This window comes from Odocoileus virginianus, chromosome 5 (assembly GCF_023699985.2).
Source record: "Odocoileus virginianus isolate 20LAN1187 ecotype Illinois chromosome 5, Ovbor_1.2, whole genome shotgun sequence".
Taxonomy (NCBI): Eukaryota; Metazoa; Chordata; class Mammalia; order Artiodactyla; family Cervidae; genus Odocoileus; species Odocoileus virginianus.
Window position 1 is genome coordinate 80,337,597 of NC_069678.1, and position 15,826 is coordinate 80,353,422.

The 15,826-nt window shown below is 46.0% G+C and overlaps 1 protein-coding gene across 1 annotated transcript in view; it reads right to left on the minus strand.

Moving 5' to 3' along the window:
• The window catches only part of LOC110127089 (fatty-acid amide hydrolase 1), a 33,030-nt gene extending 20,141 nt beyond the window's left edge, over positions 1-12,889 (minus strand). Inside the window, exons 1-2 of the mRNA XM_070467190.1 lie at positions 12,759-12,889; positions 11,574-11,717 (exon numbers count right to left, since the gene is read on the minus strand). Coding sequence (XP_070323291.1) covers positions 11,574-11,717; positions 12,759-12,889 — 275 coding nt within the window. The remainder of the gene's footprint in view (positions 1-11,573; positions 11,718-12,758) is intronic.
• Between the last annotated feature and the right edge of the window lie 2,937 nt (positions 12,890-15,826).

Consider the following 15,826-nt stretch of genomic DNA (forward strand, 5'->3'; position numbering starts at 1 on the left):
AGTGGTTTAAAATTTGCTTCTGGAGCTCTTAGAGTGTCTGGTAACCCATCCTTGTTGCATGACTGTCCCCATTTCCTTACCTGTAAAATGAGGGTAATAGTACTCACTCTACTGGCCAATTCTCTAGTACTATTGTAAGACTCAAATGAGCTAGCACTTGAAATGCAACCAGAACAGGGCCTAGCCAATCCATGAATATTCATTATTATATTACTGTTGTTGTTCTTTATTATTAGAATAGAGTCCAGCGTGCTGGAGTCTATGGGGCCCGCAAAGAGTTGGACACTACTTAGCAACTGAACAACAACAAACAGAACTACAGAGACGGTTTTTCTGGCCTGAGAAGCCCAAGTTCAGGAACCAGGCTATCTGAGTTCAAATCCTAACTTTGACACTTACTGTGGAACTTTCAGTAAGTCACTCTAACCTCTTGTGCCTCAGTTTCCTTATCTGCACAATGGGAGCTAATAATAGTGACTCCTTCATAGAATTGTGAAGATTAAATGAATTAATTCAAAGAAAGAGCTTAGAACAGTACATGGTCCTTTGTAAGGGCTCAATAAATGTTGATTCGTTGTTATTTTAAGCAGAGTCATGATGCAAGTGTTTTGGAAAGGCAACATGGAGGACTGGGAGAGGCAAGCTGGAGGCAGAGATGTGGAATGGGAGAGCGGGGAGACTTGAGAACCCAGCAGGGAAAGGTTTCCAGGGCTCCACCTGTATTATCAGAAAAGCATCTGTACCTCAACACCACAACATTCCAGGAGCCAAAACAGCATGTCCCTGCACTCAGACTGTGTTCATATTTGCAGTCGCTCAAGCAGGCCCTGATGGGTTTCCTGAGCAGGATCTGGGTCTTCACCCACTCACTGGTGACCTTGAGTGAGTCATCCTTCTGTATCCTCAGCTGTTGAGTGGGAAGACATGTGAGTATCTTGCCAAGTGCAGTTGGAGGTAGGGGCAGGGCAGAAAGGATGAGGGGGAGAGCTTGCAGAAGGGAAGGAAGCTTCTCAGATTCCAGAGGGTTTGAAGCCTGTCTTTGTTCTAGGGTGAGAAGAGGGAGTGTGGTCTGGTTCTCAGTAACTGCTCTGGTTTGTTTCCCTTCATCTCTGTGAGCCTTTCCTCAATACAGAAGGGGCTGGCAGGAGTAGGGCACGGCCTCGCTCCCAGGAACTCACAGGTCCACAGGTGACACAAGATTCCACACTCAGAAGCACTACCTGTGGAGCACTTTATAATTTTTAAAGCACTGCCAGGTCTTGGCCTCAGTTGCCTGAGCCCCTTACCACCTCAGAGGTGGTACTATTATACTATTATACTCTCCTCAGAGGTAGGGGAGTCTTTGTCTTATCTGGTAAATGATTTCAATCCCACACCTTTCTATATCTTTGCTGTGTGCAAAGAGCTCCTCCATCCCTTCAGAAGAGAGCTATGTCCCCACCCTTGCAAATCTGAGCTGAACTTTGTGACTTGTTTTAACAAACAGAATGCAGTGCACAGGATGTTGTGCTAGTTCTGAGCCTAGGCTATGTCAGTTACAAATTGGCACTTGCCTTTGGCACTTGCATCTGTCTCTACAAAGATTAAATGGTGAGCCACTGCAGCTGAGGACTTTCAACACCCCTTGAAAGGAATTCAGAGTGGAGAGCAGAACTGAGGTGCTCTGGGGAAAACTGGCAAAACAGGTCTTCAGATAGATATTTTCAGGAGCCAACTTTATGAGCCCAATTATTGTATTTCCTCACATCTGTTGTTGTTCAGTCACTAAGTCATGTCCAACTCTTTGCGACCCCATGGATTAACAGCATGCCAAGCTTGAATCGATGATGTCATCCAACCATCTCAGCCTCTGTCGCTCCCTTCATCTCCTGCCCTCAATCTTTCCCAGCATCAGAGTCTTTTCCAGTGAGTCGACTCTTCGCATCAGGTGGCCAAAGTATTGGAGCTAAAGTTTCAGCATCAGTCCTTCCAATGAATATTCAGGCCTGATTTCCTTTATGATTGACTGGTTTGATCTCCTTGCTATCCAAGGGACTCTCAAGAGTCTTCTCCATCACCACAATTCAAAAGTATCAATCCTTTGGTGCTCAGTTGTCTTTATGATCCAACTTTCACATCTGTTCATGACTACTGGAAAAACCATAGCCGTGACCATACGGACCTTTGTTGGCAAAGTGATGTCTCTGCTTTTTGATATGCTGTCTAGGTTTCTCATAGCTTTCCTTCCAAGGAGCAAGTGTCTTCTAATTTCATGGCTGCAGTCACTGTCTGCAGTGATTTTGGAGCCCAAGAAAATAAAAGATGTCACTGCTTCCACTTTTTCCCCTTCTATTTGCCATGAAGAGATGGGACCAGATGCCATGATCTTAGTTTCTTTAATGTTGTTCCAAGCCAGATTTTTCACTCTCCTCTTTCACCCTCATCAAGAGGCTCTTTAGTTCCTCTTCACTTTAGTTTCTTCTCATATCTAGAAAAGCACTAAAATTCTTCATGGTGACTGCTCCCCATGACTAGTGGAAACTTTCTGCAAAAATATGTACCTGATTGCACATACTCCCCCTTCACTAAAATCACATATATACTGACCTTCCCCCTCTGCCTCTCTGGAGCAGTTTTTCAGAGCTATCTGAGATGCTGTTTCCTGGGCTATAATCTTCGTTTTGCCCCAAAGAAAACAGCTCACAACTCTCACACTGTGTAATTTTTCAGGCCAGCAGCTGCAAGAGAACTGTTTCCTTTCTCTCTCCTGGAACCCTACCAATGCCATGAGAAGAAGCCCAAGCTTGCCTTCCACAAGACAAGGCCATGTAGCGTAGAGTTTTGCTCAGCCCAGTTGTTCCTGCTCAGGCCCTTATACAGGTCCCAGCCACAATGAGAACAGCCAGCCACTTGAATGCAGATACGTAAGTGAGCCTAGCCAACCAATAGACTCAAAATCATAAACAGTTGCTTAACTGCCAGTTTGGGGGTTGGTTTATTACAAAGCAATAGCTAACTAATCTACCTTCCAATCCCCATCGCCCAGATGAGTAACTGAGCCCCACAGACAACCAGGGACTTGCTCAATACTCCATAGTGAGTGGGAGCCCACTGCAAGTCAAAATTGGATCTTTGAGACTCACTGCTGCCTCTGTAATAGGGATACAGACACCTAGACTCTAGAGCTGTTATCAGACTTCCCCAGTGGTCCAGTGGTGAAAAAACCACCTTTCAGTGCAGGGGACAAAAGTTCAATCCCTGGTCAGGGAACTAAGATCCCACATGCCACGGGCAACTAAGCCCATGTGCCACAACTAGAAAAACCTACAAACCTCAATGAAGAGCCGATGCAGCCAAAACAAAAAAAAAATCTGTTATCAAAAGTTCCTAGTCGCTAACCTAGAAACACACCAACCATGTCTTACCCTTCATCTGTTTTCCTCAACCTGTTTTAACCCATGCCATCCTTCGAATATACACAAAATGCTTTCTCCCTCCTAAATTTATTTGAAACTGGGAGGCAAGTTTCTTCACCATTCTGCCCCCTGAGTTTCTTCATCTGTAAAATGGAGGTATGGTACTACCTCATAGGTTATTGAGAATTAAATGAGTTCACTTTAGTAAAGTGTTTAGAACAGTGCCTGACGTATAGCAAGGGCTAAAAAATAAAAGAGTAAAATAATGTGACTAAACATGAGCCATAACAATAGCAATTTTATTAGAGAAATGTTTTATTTTGATCCTGAGAGCTACATATTTTTCACTTGGCTCTGGGGACATCAGTATGAGTATTGAGTCAGTTTGTATGCCCTAAGTTTGTATCCAAGACAGTGTGGAAGAAATTATCTCATGGGTGGCAAACCAGTTTTTGAAAACCAGACATGGAGAAAAGCACATGCCTCCCTTCTTGAGAAGCATCAGTAGGACATATATATTTACCTCATATTTCACAGAGGGTTTATTCCTGATAGCTTATGTATAAATCAAATCTTAACACATAAATCTATCTTACTTAAGGAACTTACCTGGGGAATCATTCTACAAAGTGAGGATGGCTTTTTATAAAATCAGTATACCTTTGAGGGACATTCAGAATTTTGACTAGAGATGGGCAGAATTTTTGCCTAAAACAAACCTGCACACCCAAGGTTCCCGCAAGTGACTCCGGTCTTTCTCTCTAGGGCTGCCTGTTACTGAACCCTGGTACAACCCAAAGAGGTCTCTTGCCCTTGGTTCTCTAGGGCTGGAATCTTTGCAAGGTGAATCCCTTTGAAACCAGATGGTGTGAGGCTGTTGTCCTCAGTGACTCTGACGTCACTGTACTGAAAGTCTGGATATTCAGCTACCAAGCCCTTTGGCTTCTGCTCAAGCTGGCAACAACCTGCTTACAACTTCCGTCACAAATGGGGTCCCCTAAGAGAGACAGAGCCCACAGCCCCAGCTGGTGCCCTCATCTGCTTCTGTGAGTTGGGTTAACATACTGGTAGAGTTAAAACTCCGGCTTCCCTTGTAGCTCAGTCGGTAAAGAATCTGCCTGCAGTGCAGGAGACCGGGGTTTGATCCCCGGGTTGGGAAGATCCCCTGGAGAAGGAAATGGCAACCCACTCCAGTATCCTTGCCTGGAAAATCTCATGGATAGTGGAGCCTGGTGGGCTGCAGTCCATGGGGTCACAAAGAGTTGGGCACAACTGAGCGACTAATACTTACTTACTTAGAGTTAAAACTCGGTATCTAATGATGACTGGCAGGCTGTCAGGATGATAACAGGTACAAAGAACTGTACTCATTTCTCAGCCTTCCTCAAACACTTTAGGCCCCAGTGTTTTTCTCCTTTGAACACCCTTCCTTTGATCTCTAATGACTGATGTCCCTCCAATAATCTTTACCCCCACCCTGCAGCACACACTGCCTGGCAACTTCTGTTCATCCTTTAAGACCCAATTTAGGGTCCTTAGGTTCCAGATGGCAGATGAAGTACATGCATTTACCTTCTTCATTAAAATAACAGAAAAACATCTTTTTAAAAGAATAACAGAGGTGTTAGTGGTAAGCAAACAAAAAGAAGTAAAATTTTTAAAAGATAGAAAGCAGGTGATATCAAACTGAAGGAAAAGGAAACAGTCTAAGACACTAGAGGGAGCCAGGGTCTTCCCCCAAGAAAGACCCGGGGAAGGTCCAAGCAGGAACGGACAATGAGGACAGTCTTGGGAATATATGGAGTACTGTTTGGAACTGCTGTGACTTTGGGGCTGTTCCCTGCCCCCTTCAATAAATAAACTATCCAGGTTCAAGTCTGAAGAAATACTCTCTAAACGAAGTACCCCTGTTTGAGAAGAGCTGCCACTAAGGGCATCAGGGCTTGTGAAGAACAAAACAAAGAGGAACTAAGTGACTCCGGTCCCCTAGAACAGACAAAGAAGGGGAAAAAGGGAAAGGGACAGTGATTTTGTAGGAGTCCCAGTCAACCTGCCCACTTCTTGGTCACATTCCCTCTGCTGATCAGTGAGCCCTCTGGGTCAGGGGAAAAGCCTCCTGGGAGGTAAGAATGACAAAACTCAGGAAGAAAGGCATACCACTAGTCACTTTCCTAATAATTCATCCATTCATCTCATCAGGTGCAAAAGGCTGAGTTCATTTCTATTCACAGGACAATATCATCATTGATGTATCCAAGTCCCTCTCATATCTTATTTACTCTTTTTATCTTTGTTTCTCAATCTTATCTTCCCTCCACCCATAAAGCAACTCTTATAATTTAATGCCTATTTTTTGCTTGTATATATTCTTTTAAAATGTTGTTTTATATGCATATATTTAATAGCTTTATTGAGATATAATTGGTGTACAATAAACTGCACATATTTAAAGTATAAAGTTTCATGACTTTTTTACATATGTATAGACTTGTATACATTACTACTGGCCACTCCTGGCCACTCCTTCAGAGACAGCCAGTCCTCACGGCTTGGAGGTGTACTATCTTTTGCTTACCAAATAAAATTCTGAGCCATAACTGGTATGTTTAATACTATAAAGATAGCCATCATGCCCAAGTTTCCTCATGATCCTGTGTAATCTAGCTTTCTCTAGGCAACCACTGTCTGTTGTCACTATAGATTTGTTTGTGTCTGATATTTTCTATTCTTTTGTTAAAAATATACATAAAACAGGTAAGTAACAAAGATTTACTGTATACTACAGGAAACTATATTCAATATTTCAGTATCTTGTAGTAACCTATAATGGAAAATAATTTTTAAATATATATGTGTGTGTGTATATGTTTCTGAATCATTTTTTGCTGTTCACCTGAATCTAACACAATATCGTAAATCAACTATACTTCTATTTAAAAAATATCAGTGAGAAAATAAGGAGCTGGTCCATGCCTGCTCTACCAGTGAAAAAAGACCAAGTTAGGGGCTTCCCTGGTAGTCCAGTGGTTAGGACTCCATGCTTTCACTGTTAAACGCCCAGGTTCGATCCCAAGCCAGGGAACTAGGATCTTGCAAGCTACACAGCCAAAAGAAAAAAAAGGAGACCAAGTTATACTTCAGTAACCACATAAATTCTCAGAGGCTGAACACAGCATTTCCCACTCTCGCTCCATGTCTAATGCAGGTCCACAGGGAGTTCTGCTCAACACAGTCACTTAGGTACTCAAGCTGATGTAGGTTCCATTGTAACATATGTTTCATGATCACTGTGGTTGGAATGACAAGGCAAACCCAAGGTTCACTCCATCCAGAAATATAGAAGACACCACTTCCACTAATATTTCATAAAGCAAGTCACATAGCTAACCACAGAGGTAGAGGGGAGGCAACCCTTCTGAGGAAGAGGAGTAACCTTTCCTTCAGGAAGAGGAGTAACTATTTCTGAAATGTCCTCATGCCTCCCATACCCACAAAATTGACTCTATGACTATAAATAAATCATGGTCGTGAACCACAATTCAGTAAGCACTCGTTTAAAGGAAGATCAGTGGCTCAGCTGGTAAAGCATCTGCCTGCAACACAGGAGACCCAGGTTCAATCCCTGGGTTGGGAAGATCCCCTGGAGAAGGAAATGGCAACCCACTCTAGTACTCTTGCCTGAAAAATTCCATGGACAGAGGAGCCTGGGGGGCTACACCCCATGGGGTCGCAGAGTCAGACACGACTGAGTGACTTTACTTCATTTTCACTTTTTTCCCCCTAGTGGCAGAGATAGTGACTCAATGGATAGAGGGAGTTTACATGCCTCAAGCAAGATCCTGGAGCAGTACTCCACCACAGTCAGCCAGGACTTGACTACAGTCTTTGCTGCCAGGGGTATGTGCTCAGTCACTCAGTCATATCTCACTCTTTGCGACCGCATGGACTACAACCCGCCAGGCTCCTCTGTCCATGGGATTTTCAAGGCAAGAATACTAGAGTGGCTTGCCATTTCCAGAATTGATGTGAGGCTGGCTCACTGACTACAGGGAAACTAGCAGAAGGGCACGCTCCTCAGCACCCCTTTGATAAGGTGTCACAGGGTCTAAAGTTAGAATATGGCCTGGGGCAAGCATGTAGGAAGGTCAGGTGAGTAGGGTGCAGGTGAAGCAGGTACTGGTCAAGCAGGGGAGGTACAAAGAGCAAGAGAACAGCCATCTCCTGGCTTAATGCTCCCAGTTGTTCTTTTCAGGATGGCACCTTCAGTTTCCTCTCCATCCTGGTCACCCTTCTGGGCACATCTGACTTTGCCAGCATGCCTTCTGATGGGCACCTCGAACTTCAGTACAAGCAGCAGGGAGTGCCACAGCTCCCTTTACTCAAAGAAGGGAGGGCTAAGGAAGCTTAAGTACTGGACTGACCTTCAGAAGCATTTCCTTATGTCTAACATCCTCATTCAGCAACTACTATTGATAATCACATTCCCAGTGGGAGGCTCCTGGAAATCTGATCAGGTCACTTCCCAGCTTAAAACTCCTACAATGGCTTCCAATTACTCCAAGTACTCACTGCTTCAGAGACCGCTGACTTCCGCCTGTTCTCTAACCTCATATTTCACAAGCATCCCCTTCTCTCTATGTTACAACATACTAGACCTTTCAGGTTCCAGCATATACTCAGTCACATGGCTCGTTATCTCTGCTGGAAGATACCTCTCATATACACACATCCCTTTCCTCTTCGTCCCCAGGTCTGTTTGAATATGTCTTCCTCCAGGCTACCCAAGTGGCTCAGTGGTAAAAGAATCCATGTGCTATCCTCCGTCCTGTGAGGGAGACACAGGAGATGTGGGTTTGATCCCTGGGCCAGGAAGATCCCCTGGAATAGCAAATGGCAACCCACTCCAGTATTCTTGCTTGGAAAACTCCACGGACAAAGAAGCCTGGTGGGTTACAATCCAGGGGGTCACAGAGTCGGATATGACTGAGCACGCACATCCTCCACCACGCTACATAAGGTCTCCCAGGTAATAGGCACTCTACACTTCTCTCAATACTTGGCTCCCTTGTAATTTACTTGTAATTCACTTGTAGTTTCTTTTCCATCCTGCCCACTAGGTTGTACATCCCTTGAGAAAAACGACTTGTCTGTTCTGTTCACCCCTCTCTCTAGTATCTAGGATTAGATCTACCACATGATAGTCTGTACTTTATACCTTATATGTACCAAACATATTGGTACTGGAGTGTTAGAGACACAAAAATGAATACGAGATTCCTGCCCCGAATAATTCTCAGTTCGGGGTTGTGATGAGGAGAGAAAGCACACAAGGGAAGCATTATATTCATAACATATACAGAGGGCAGGGGAAGCACAGAAAAAGAACAACTCAGTCTGCTTTAAAGGAATCAGAGGCTTCCTGGAGGAGATGGAAACCTGGGCTAGCAAGAACAGAGAAAATGGCATTTAGACAGAGAAGAAATTGTATCATGACACAGAGGCCACAGGGGATAGGTTGCGCTTGGGATACACAAATAACTTGTAAGAGAAGGGTGCATTGGGGGATAGGGAGATGAAACGCAATCAACAACCAGGGGCCACTTGACCCTGCAGGCAATGCAGAAAGAACAAAGAATTATAAGCAGGTAAGTAAATGACAGATTTGGGTTTTCCATGTGTCAGTCTTTGCTGCTGTGTAACAAATCATCCCCAAACTCAGTGGTTTAAAAACAACCATTGTGTTTGCTCATGATTCTAAGCATCAGCAAGTTGTGTGATCTTGACTGGGGTCACTCACGCAGTTTGGGTTATTTAACCACTTAGCTGAGGTTAGAAGGTCTTAGCTTGGTGTCCATCACATGTCTCCCATAGCTAGCCTGGGCTTCTTCACATAGCAGTAAAAAAGAGCCAAGGTAACAGTGAAAGCTGCAAGGCCTCTTGAGGCCTAAACTTAGAACTCACACAGCATTCATTCCGCCAAACTTAACTGGTCAAAGCAAATCATAGAGTTAGCCCAGATTAAAGGGGTGAGCAAACAGACTGTGTCTTAGTGAAGGAAATGGCAAAGTTACATTGCATTGGGACAGGATGTGACATTTAGTATATGTGCTGCCGAAGCGAGCACCAGGATGTGACATTTAAAACTTAAAATACCAAGTATTAGCAAAGCTGTGAAGCAAAGTACTCTGTATTTGGATTGAATCACCATGATCTATGTGAAGAATCTTGGCTGTGAGAGACCTCAAATCAGAAGTTCCTAGCAGGGTTTTATGCTACTCCGGTCATGTAGTCAAGTCACATGTATATAACCAGTTACACCAGTTGTAAAAGGTCAATAATTAAAATAACCCTGGGAGTCACCAGGGGAACTTCAGATTTAAATAGCACAATAGAAATACCAATACCTTTATCTGGGCTGTTATAGCCATGCCTTCCTGGAAACAAACTCATTCAGAAGGACAATGCAGATAGTGAAGTGCAGTTTATGACACCAGCGGGCCCAAGGCAGAGCCTCCTCTTAGCCAAGGGCCCCGGCCAGCATTTGTGAAAATCTTTTATACCCCATGTGTACGTGTCCAAACCCACCAGCCCAAATCCCTTGAGGCTTACAAAGGAAGGGTAAATACAATCACAATAACCCCATCATTCACGTGTTATGTGTTCAAACAGTTAATAATCAATAAGCCAGTGGTTACATTCCAATAGATACTGTCTGGAGGCAGGGGTGATTAGTGTCTGTTTTCTCTTAGGCAATGAGTGACCTGGATGTGATCTTCAAGATTCCCCTGCCCGGATGGGGTCTTATCCTTCCATTGTCATTCCCACAGGCGCTGAGCACAGAGTTCAGAGTCCATTGGAGAGGCGGCCTAGCACGATCAGCACCGACAGGCCTGAGATGGAGTCCAGGCCCTATGAATTCCTTCTTCATTCCCCCCTCTTAATGCTCTTAGTTTCCATAACGAGCATCATTTATTGAGATATATTGTACCTTAGCCCTCCTGCCACCCACATGAGAGAATGCTATCAACCTCTGGGTTACAAAATGCACAAGGCACTGTAGGAAGCAGGGCTCACAAAGCAGTATGATCAAGATTACTATAGCAACAGTTCATTAGGCATGGCTTTCACTTGATTTTGCATATCCTCCAAGGCAGTAAATACATCTTCAGACAGGTCAGGGATGTACACACAACATTTGCGCAAGTCCCTCCTTGGGCTGCTGTGAGTATGTCTAATGCCACCCTATTTTGAATTACTGCCTTCCTCATCTGAATCTGTTCTTCATTCAAAGCTTGAATGGCTTTAGTACTAAGAGGGCCTGTTTATTGAAATTAGTTAAGGCCTCTACCTTAACCATGATATCCGTTTCCCCTACAGAGGGTACAAACAAGGCAGCAAGATAATCATACCACTGGAACACGAATCGTGTCCATCTTGCATGCAGATAAGGCAGGTTTACTGGAGGCTGGTGTAGGCTAGGCTTAATTCTGCCATGGGTGAAAGCAAATCCTAATGTGCAACACCCCACCCAGCCAACAGGTAACCATGGCCATAAGTTAAGCCCACAGAGCCACTGGGTCCCATTGGGGGCTACTCAGCGGATTCCAGGATTATATTTCCAGTCGGAACCGGGCCACTGAGCAGACTGACTGGGGTGATAGGTAACTTCCAAGATTTGTTTACTATGTTCAGGGGACAAATAACAATACTTTTGGGTCTAGGGGATGGCCTCCAAATCCAACTTTCTGTTCTTCTTGTTCCCAGCAAATAGTAGCAGGGGCAATCAACTGTCCTTTCTCAGGAGTCATCCAGAAATATTCATCCCAGACCTGGTAGTATTGCTCAAGGTACCGGGAGGACTGTCCCCCTTTTGTAAGGGAGCCCTTTTCCTCTTTAATTCTCATATACGAGGTGAAGCTTTTGTTATCTCCGTAAGGCTGGTGTTCATGTTAAATGTAACCCTATGTCCCTGGCCCATTGATGGCTTCTTCTTACACGAGGAGAGCAAAGAAAGGTTATGGTTGGTGAGAGAGAGGAAAGTTCCTTTCTGTTGTTAAAGTCCCCATAACGGAGTGGCGATACCCACCAGGGGAGTCTGTCCATTACTGACAGGGGCATAGCCCCACATACCCAAGTTCAGAATTGCATTGGTGAGGCCGAGCAGCAGGAGTCGTTTACCCAGCTCCATCCTGTAGAAGGCTTGTCCGGGACCTCGTTTTCTTCTTCCTCCTCAGAATGATCTTGGTTTCCCATGAGTCAGTGGGGTCCTTCTGGGTGGTGCACTTGGCGTCCTCCGGGTCAGCGTAGTATGCCTCCTTCGCTCTGGTGTGATGGATCAAGGGACAATACCTGCAACTTTAACTGCAGTAGGGGTAGTTAGAATAACATAAGGGCCCTTTCACCAAAGGGCTAGCAAATCATGTTTCCAATCTTTGACCCATACTTGGTCACCAAGTGTAAACTCATGAATCTGTTTCCCAAGGGGGAATGGCACCCTTTCTTGTACAAACTTATCCGATTTATTACCTTAGCCAGTTCCATCTGCTGTGAAATCCTATCCCCCCTTACCTGAGGCAAATTTGTTGACACCTGTTTTATTATGGGAGGAGACCTTCCATACACAATTTCATATGGAGAATAGCCTTGGGACTGTGGGGTCATCCTGAGTCTGAGCAGAGCCATTGGAAGCAAGTCCACTCAGGAGCAGTCAGTCTCTCTGATCCACTTGGAGAGTCTCTTTAAGTGTCCGGTTGGTTCATTCCACCATCTCAGAACTCTGGGCCTATATGCAGTGTGCAGTTTAAAGTTTTGCTTACTTGTTGTACTAAATCAGCTACAAAAGCCAGGCCATTGCCTGATCCAATGCTGGTAGAAAATCCAAATTTGGGAACCATTTCGCTAAGCAGGCACCGGGCTACTTCTGATGCTCTTTCAGTCCAGTAGGAAAAGCTTTTACCCATCTCAAGAATGCACATACTATGACCAGCAGGTAATGGTAGTGTCGGTGAGGTTTCATTTCAGTGAAGTCCACTCCCAGGTGTTCAAGAGGTAGTGTGCCTTTCAGCTGAATACCCAGAGGTTTTTGTCTGAATACCCGAGAGGCAGCATTAACCTGTGAGCAGGCAGCATGGCCTAGGTGGGTTGCTTGGTGTGTTTGGCTTACCAGAGTGTGTGCCAGCTCCTCCGGTACCAATAATTTGCCACATGGCAATTCCCATCATTTCTTTTCAGTCTTGATGTCCCCTTCCACTTTGGAATACCCGAGAGCTGTTGTCCCTGTTTTATCAGGCTAGTGCCATCAGTATATAGGACCCAATTAGGGTCTGGAACCTTGAGCCCTTCTTTAAAACAAACCCCAGATACCTTACCTCCTCTTTGTAGATCTGTGCCTTCTTCTTCGACACCCGGTAACCTGCTTCCATCAACAGCTGGAGCAGTGCATTTGTCCCTTTCCAGCATTTTTCCTTGGTCTCAGGCAGCCAGCAGCAGGTCATCCCCGTATTGTAGGAGCTGACATCCATACTCTTCCAGATGGAATGAGTCCAGATCAGAAGCCAAGGCTTCCCCAAAGATGGCTGTGGAGTTAGCCTTTGTTATCTGGTGCTCCCGACTGGATCTTCCCATTCAAAGGCAATGATGGGCTGTGACGCTGGGGCGAGGTGTATGCAGAAGAAGGCATCCTTGAGATCTAGGCAAGTGTAAACTTTAGTCCTTGGTGGGAGGAGGCTAAGTAAGGTATAAGGGGTTTGGAACAGTGGGGTATAAAGTCACAGTAGCTTGGTTGACTAGCCTGAGATCTTGTACAGGCCTATAGTCCTGTCCTCCTTCCCTTTTGACTGGCAGGTTTGGCGTATTCCAAGCCGACTGGCACTCTACTAGAATGCCTGCTTGTTTTAATCTATTGATGTGGGGCAATATGCCGGTTCAGGCCTCCATCCATAGTGGGTACTGGCACCCTCTAACCGGGATGGTGCCTGGTTTGAGTTCCATTATCACTAGGGCGTGATGTTCAGCCAGCCTGGGGGGAGGGACCTCAGGGAGGTCAGGTTCCCAGACCTCAGGGAACAATTGAGTTAGCTTTCTCATGCTCTTCCGGCCCATCCGGTTCTGCCTTCAGAGGCTCATGCAACCTCCACTCATCTTGGGTTGGCAGTGAGAGAGGGCAAATAAGTCAGAGTCCATCCAGAAGGTGGGCCTCTCCTCAGGGGAGAAAGTCATCAGTGCTCCTAGTTTGGAGAGCAAGTCTCCTCCCAACAGGGGTACTGGGCACTCAGGAATGTAGAGGAATTCATGAATCACTTGGTGTCCCCCCCCCCCCCCCCCCATCTGACATTTTCTGGGCTGGCAAAACGATTTAATCATCTCTTCTCCCGATACCCCAGTTACATCAGTAGTCGTTTTGGACAGTGGTGCTACAGGTTTTGTTACCACCGACAGTTCTACTCCTGTATCCACCATGAAGTCAATGTTTTGTTCCCCTACTTTTAAGGTTACCATGGGCTCTCAGGGACCTGATATCTCTGAGCCCTGGCAGCCCTAGTTAATTTCCAAGTCAGCAAGCCCCAGAACTGCGAGAGCTTCCTTTTCCTTCCTTGCCTTAGGGCATTCATCCTTCCAGTGGCCAAAACCTCGGCACCAGGCACACTGGTTTGGCTGTAACTGGCCCAGGGCCTCCCTTGGGACCAGTTGAAGGACTGTCCTGTCCCTGGGGCAGATGTTTTCCGGAGGGCCCGAGATAGACTTTCCCAGAGCAGCAGCTTGCACTGTAAGTCTCTTGTCTGTTCTCTTTCATTCCCTCGGCTCTCTGGCAGAGCGCAGTCTCTGCTTAATTCCAACGTCTCCCTCCCCTTCTTGTCAGTACTCATGGGGAGAGGCGGGTATAGCTTGGGCGATTCGGTTGGAGCCGGATCCTGGAAGTGTTGGCCAGAGGTTTCTATCACCAGGATCAGAGCCTGCCCAAATGGCGGCTCTATGAACTCTGGGAAAGCTGGCGGAGGTGCGGTGGCTGTTGCAGAAACTTCACCTGGCCCTGGATCGGGCATTAAGGCGGCCTCCAGTCCTGGTGAAGCACTGGGAGGCAGGCGTGTCATTATCCAGCATGGGGGAGGGGTCAGGTCATCCCTGTCCAAATCCTGTAGAATTTCCTTTTTTATCATCAGTCAATTTTTGTGCCATTAATATTTTTCCCTTTCCCTTCTGGATACAGAACCTTGTCCAAGTAGGAGGGTCTCAAGCTAACCCTAGCCATGAGTCAATAGATGGATATTGATCCAGGTGTCCTGGCTCTCCTGTGACTACTGTGTAGATTGCTTCCACTATTTTTAAGTTCACAGTGTTCTCTGGTGACCATCCTGCTCCCATAGGGGTCCATTCGACCTCACAGAGTATGTGGAGGCAGTTTAGGCTTCATCTTCACCCCATAGTCTCCTCCTAATCCCTTCTTTAAAATTTTTGCTCCAATACAGTTGCCTTAGATTCACTTCCCCCCATCTTGCTTACCTTCTCAGACCTTCTTCTACTTTTCCTTTTCTTTCTATGAAGTTCTCAGTACCCTATGTACTTCTGATATTTTCACTCAGTGACACTTTAATTGCCATTCTGCCTCCTTCCTAACTGGGGTGAAAAGAGCCTTACCTGCCAGACCCCAGCGGGAGAAGGGGGGATTGGTGTGTCTTCACCTGCCGGTCAGCACAGCTGAACCAGAACATCACATGGTCCAAGACTGTTTCTCCCTTAAAGTCCATTCTGCCTTCGTAGGCATGATCAGGTGCGGATGAAAACACAGAAGGGTTAAATATCCCATGTCCCAGGCCATCTCCGGAAAAGCCAATTCATACTCACTTCTGTATCCCCCTCCTTCTAGCCTAACAATTCCGAGGGGGTCAAGAATTTCACAGCAGACAGGACACCTCCTGGGGGAGGGCAGAATACAAGCATACAAGGACCAGTTTCCTATCCTAAAAATCCCCTGGCGATCGCTTGGTAATAATTTTCCCCGAGACAGCGTGGACACACCTCCTAAATGACCTTCACAAATTTCCTTCCTAAACCCTAGCACGCTTGTCAACCTGTGTACCAAGCAATCACCGTCTGCCTATTCCAGGCTCCTGTGGGTCCCCGCTCCTTCTAGTCCCTCCCAGGGGGGTGATCAGGCCCCCTCTTCCACCCTGCTGGGTGGGTCCCTCCTCACCCGAGCACTCAGTTCCCCTGCTGCCGTCCACTACCTGCTGATGTGAAAGGTCCGGGCGTTGAAAAGCAGAATCATTCCAGAGGGGCGAGGCACCTTCCCCCCTCTAGGAGATTCATGCTACAAAGCCTCGGGGTGGCCTCAAATGAGACCTGTCTCCTCAAAGTGAGGAGTTTCCCGGCTAACGCACCAAATGTTATAGCCATGCTTTCCGGGAAACAAACTCACTCAGAAGGACAATGCA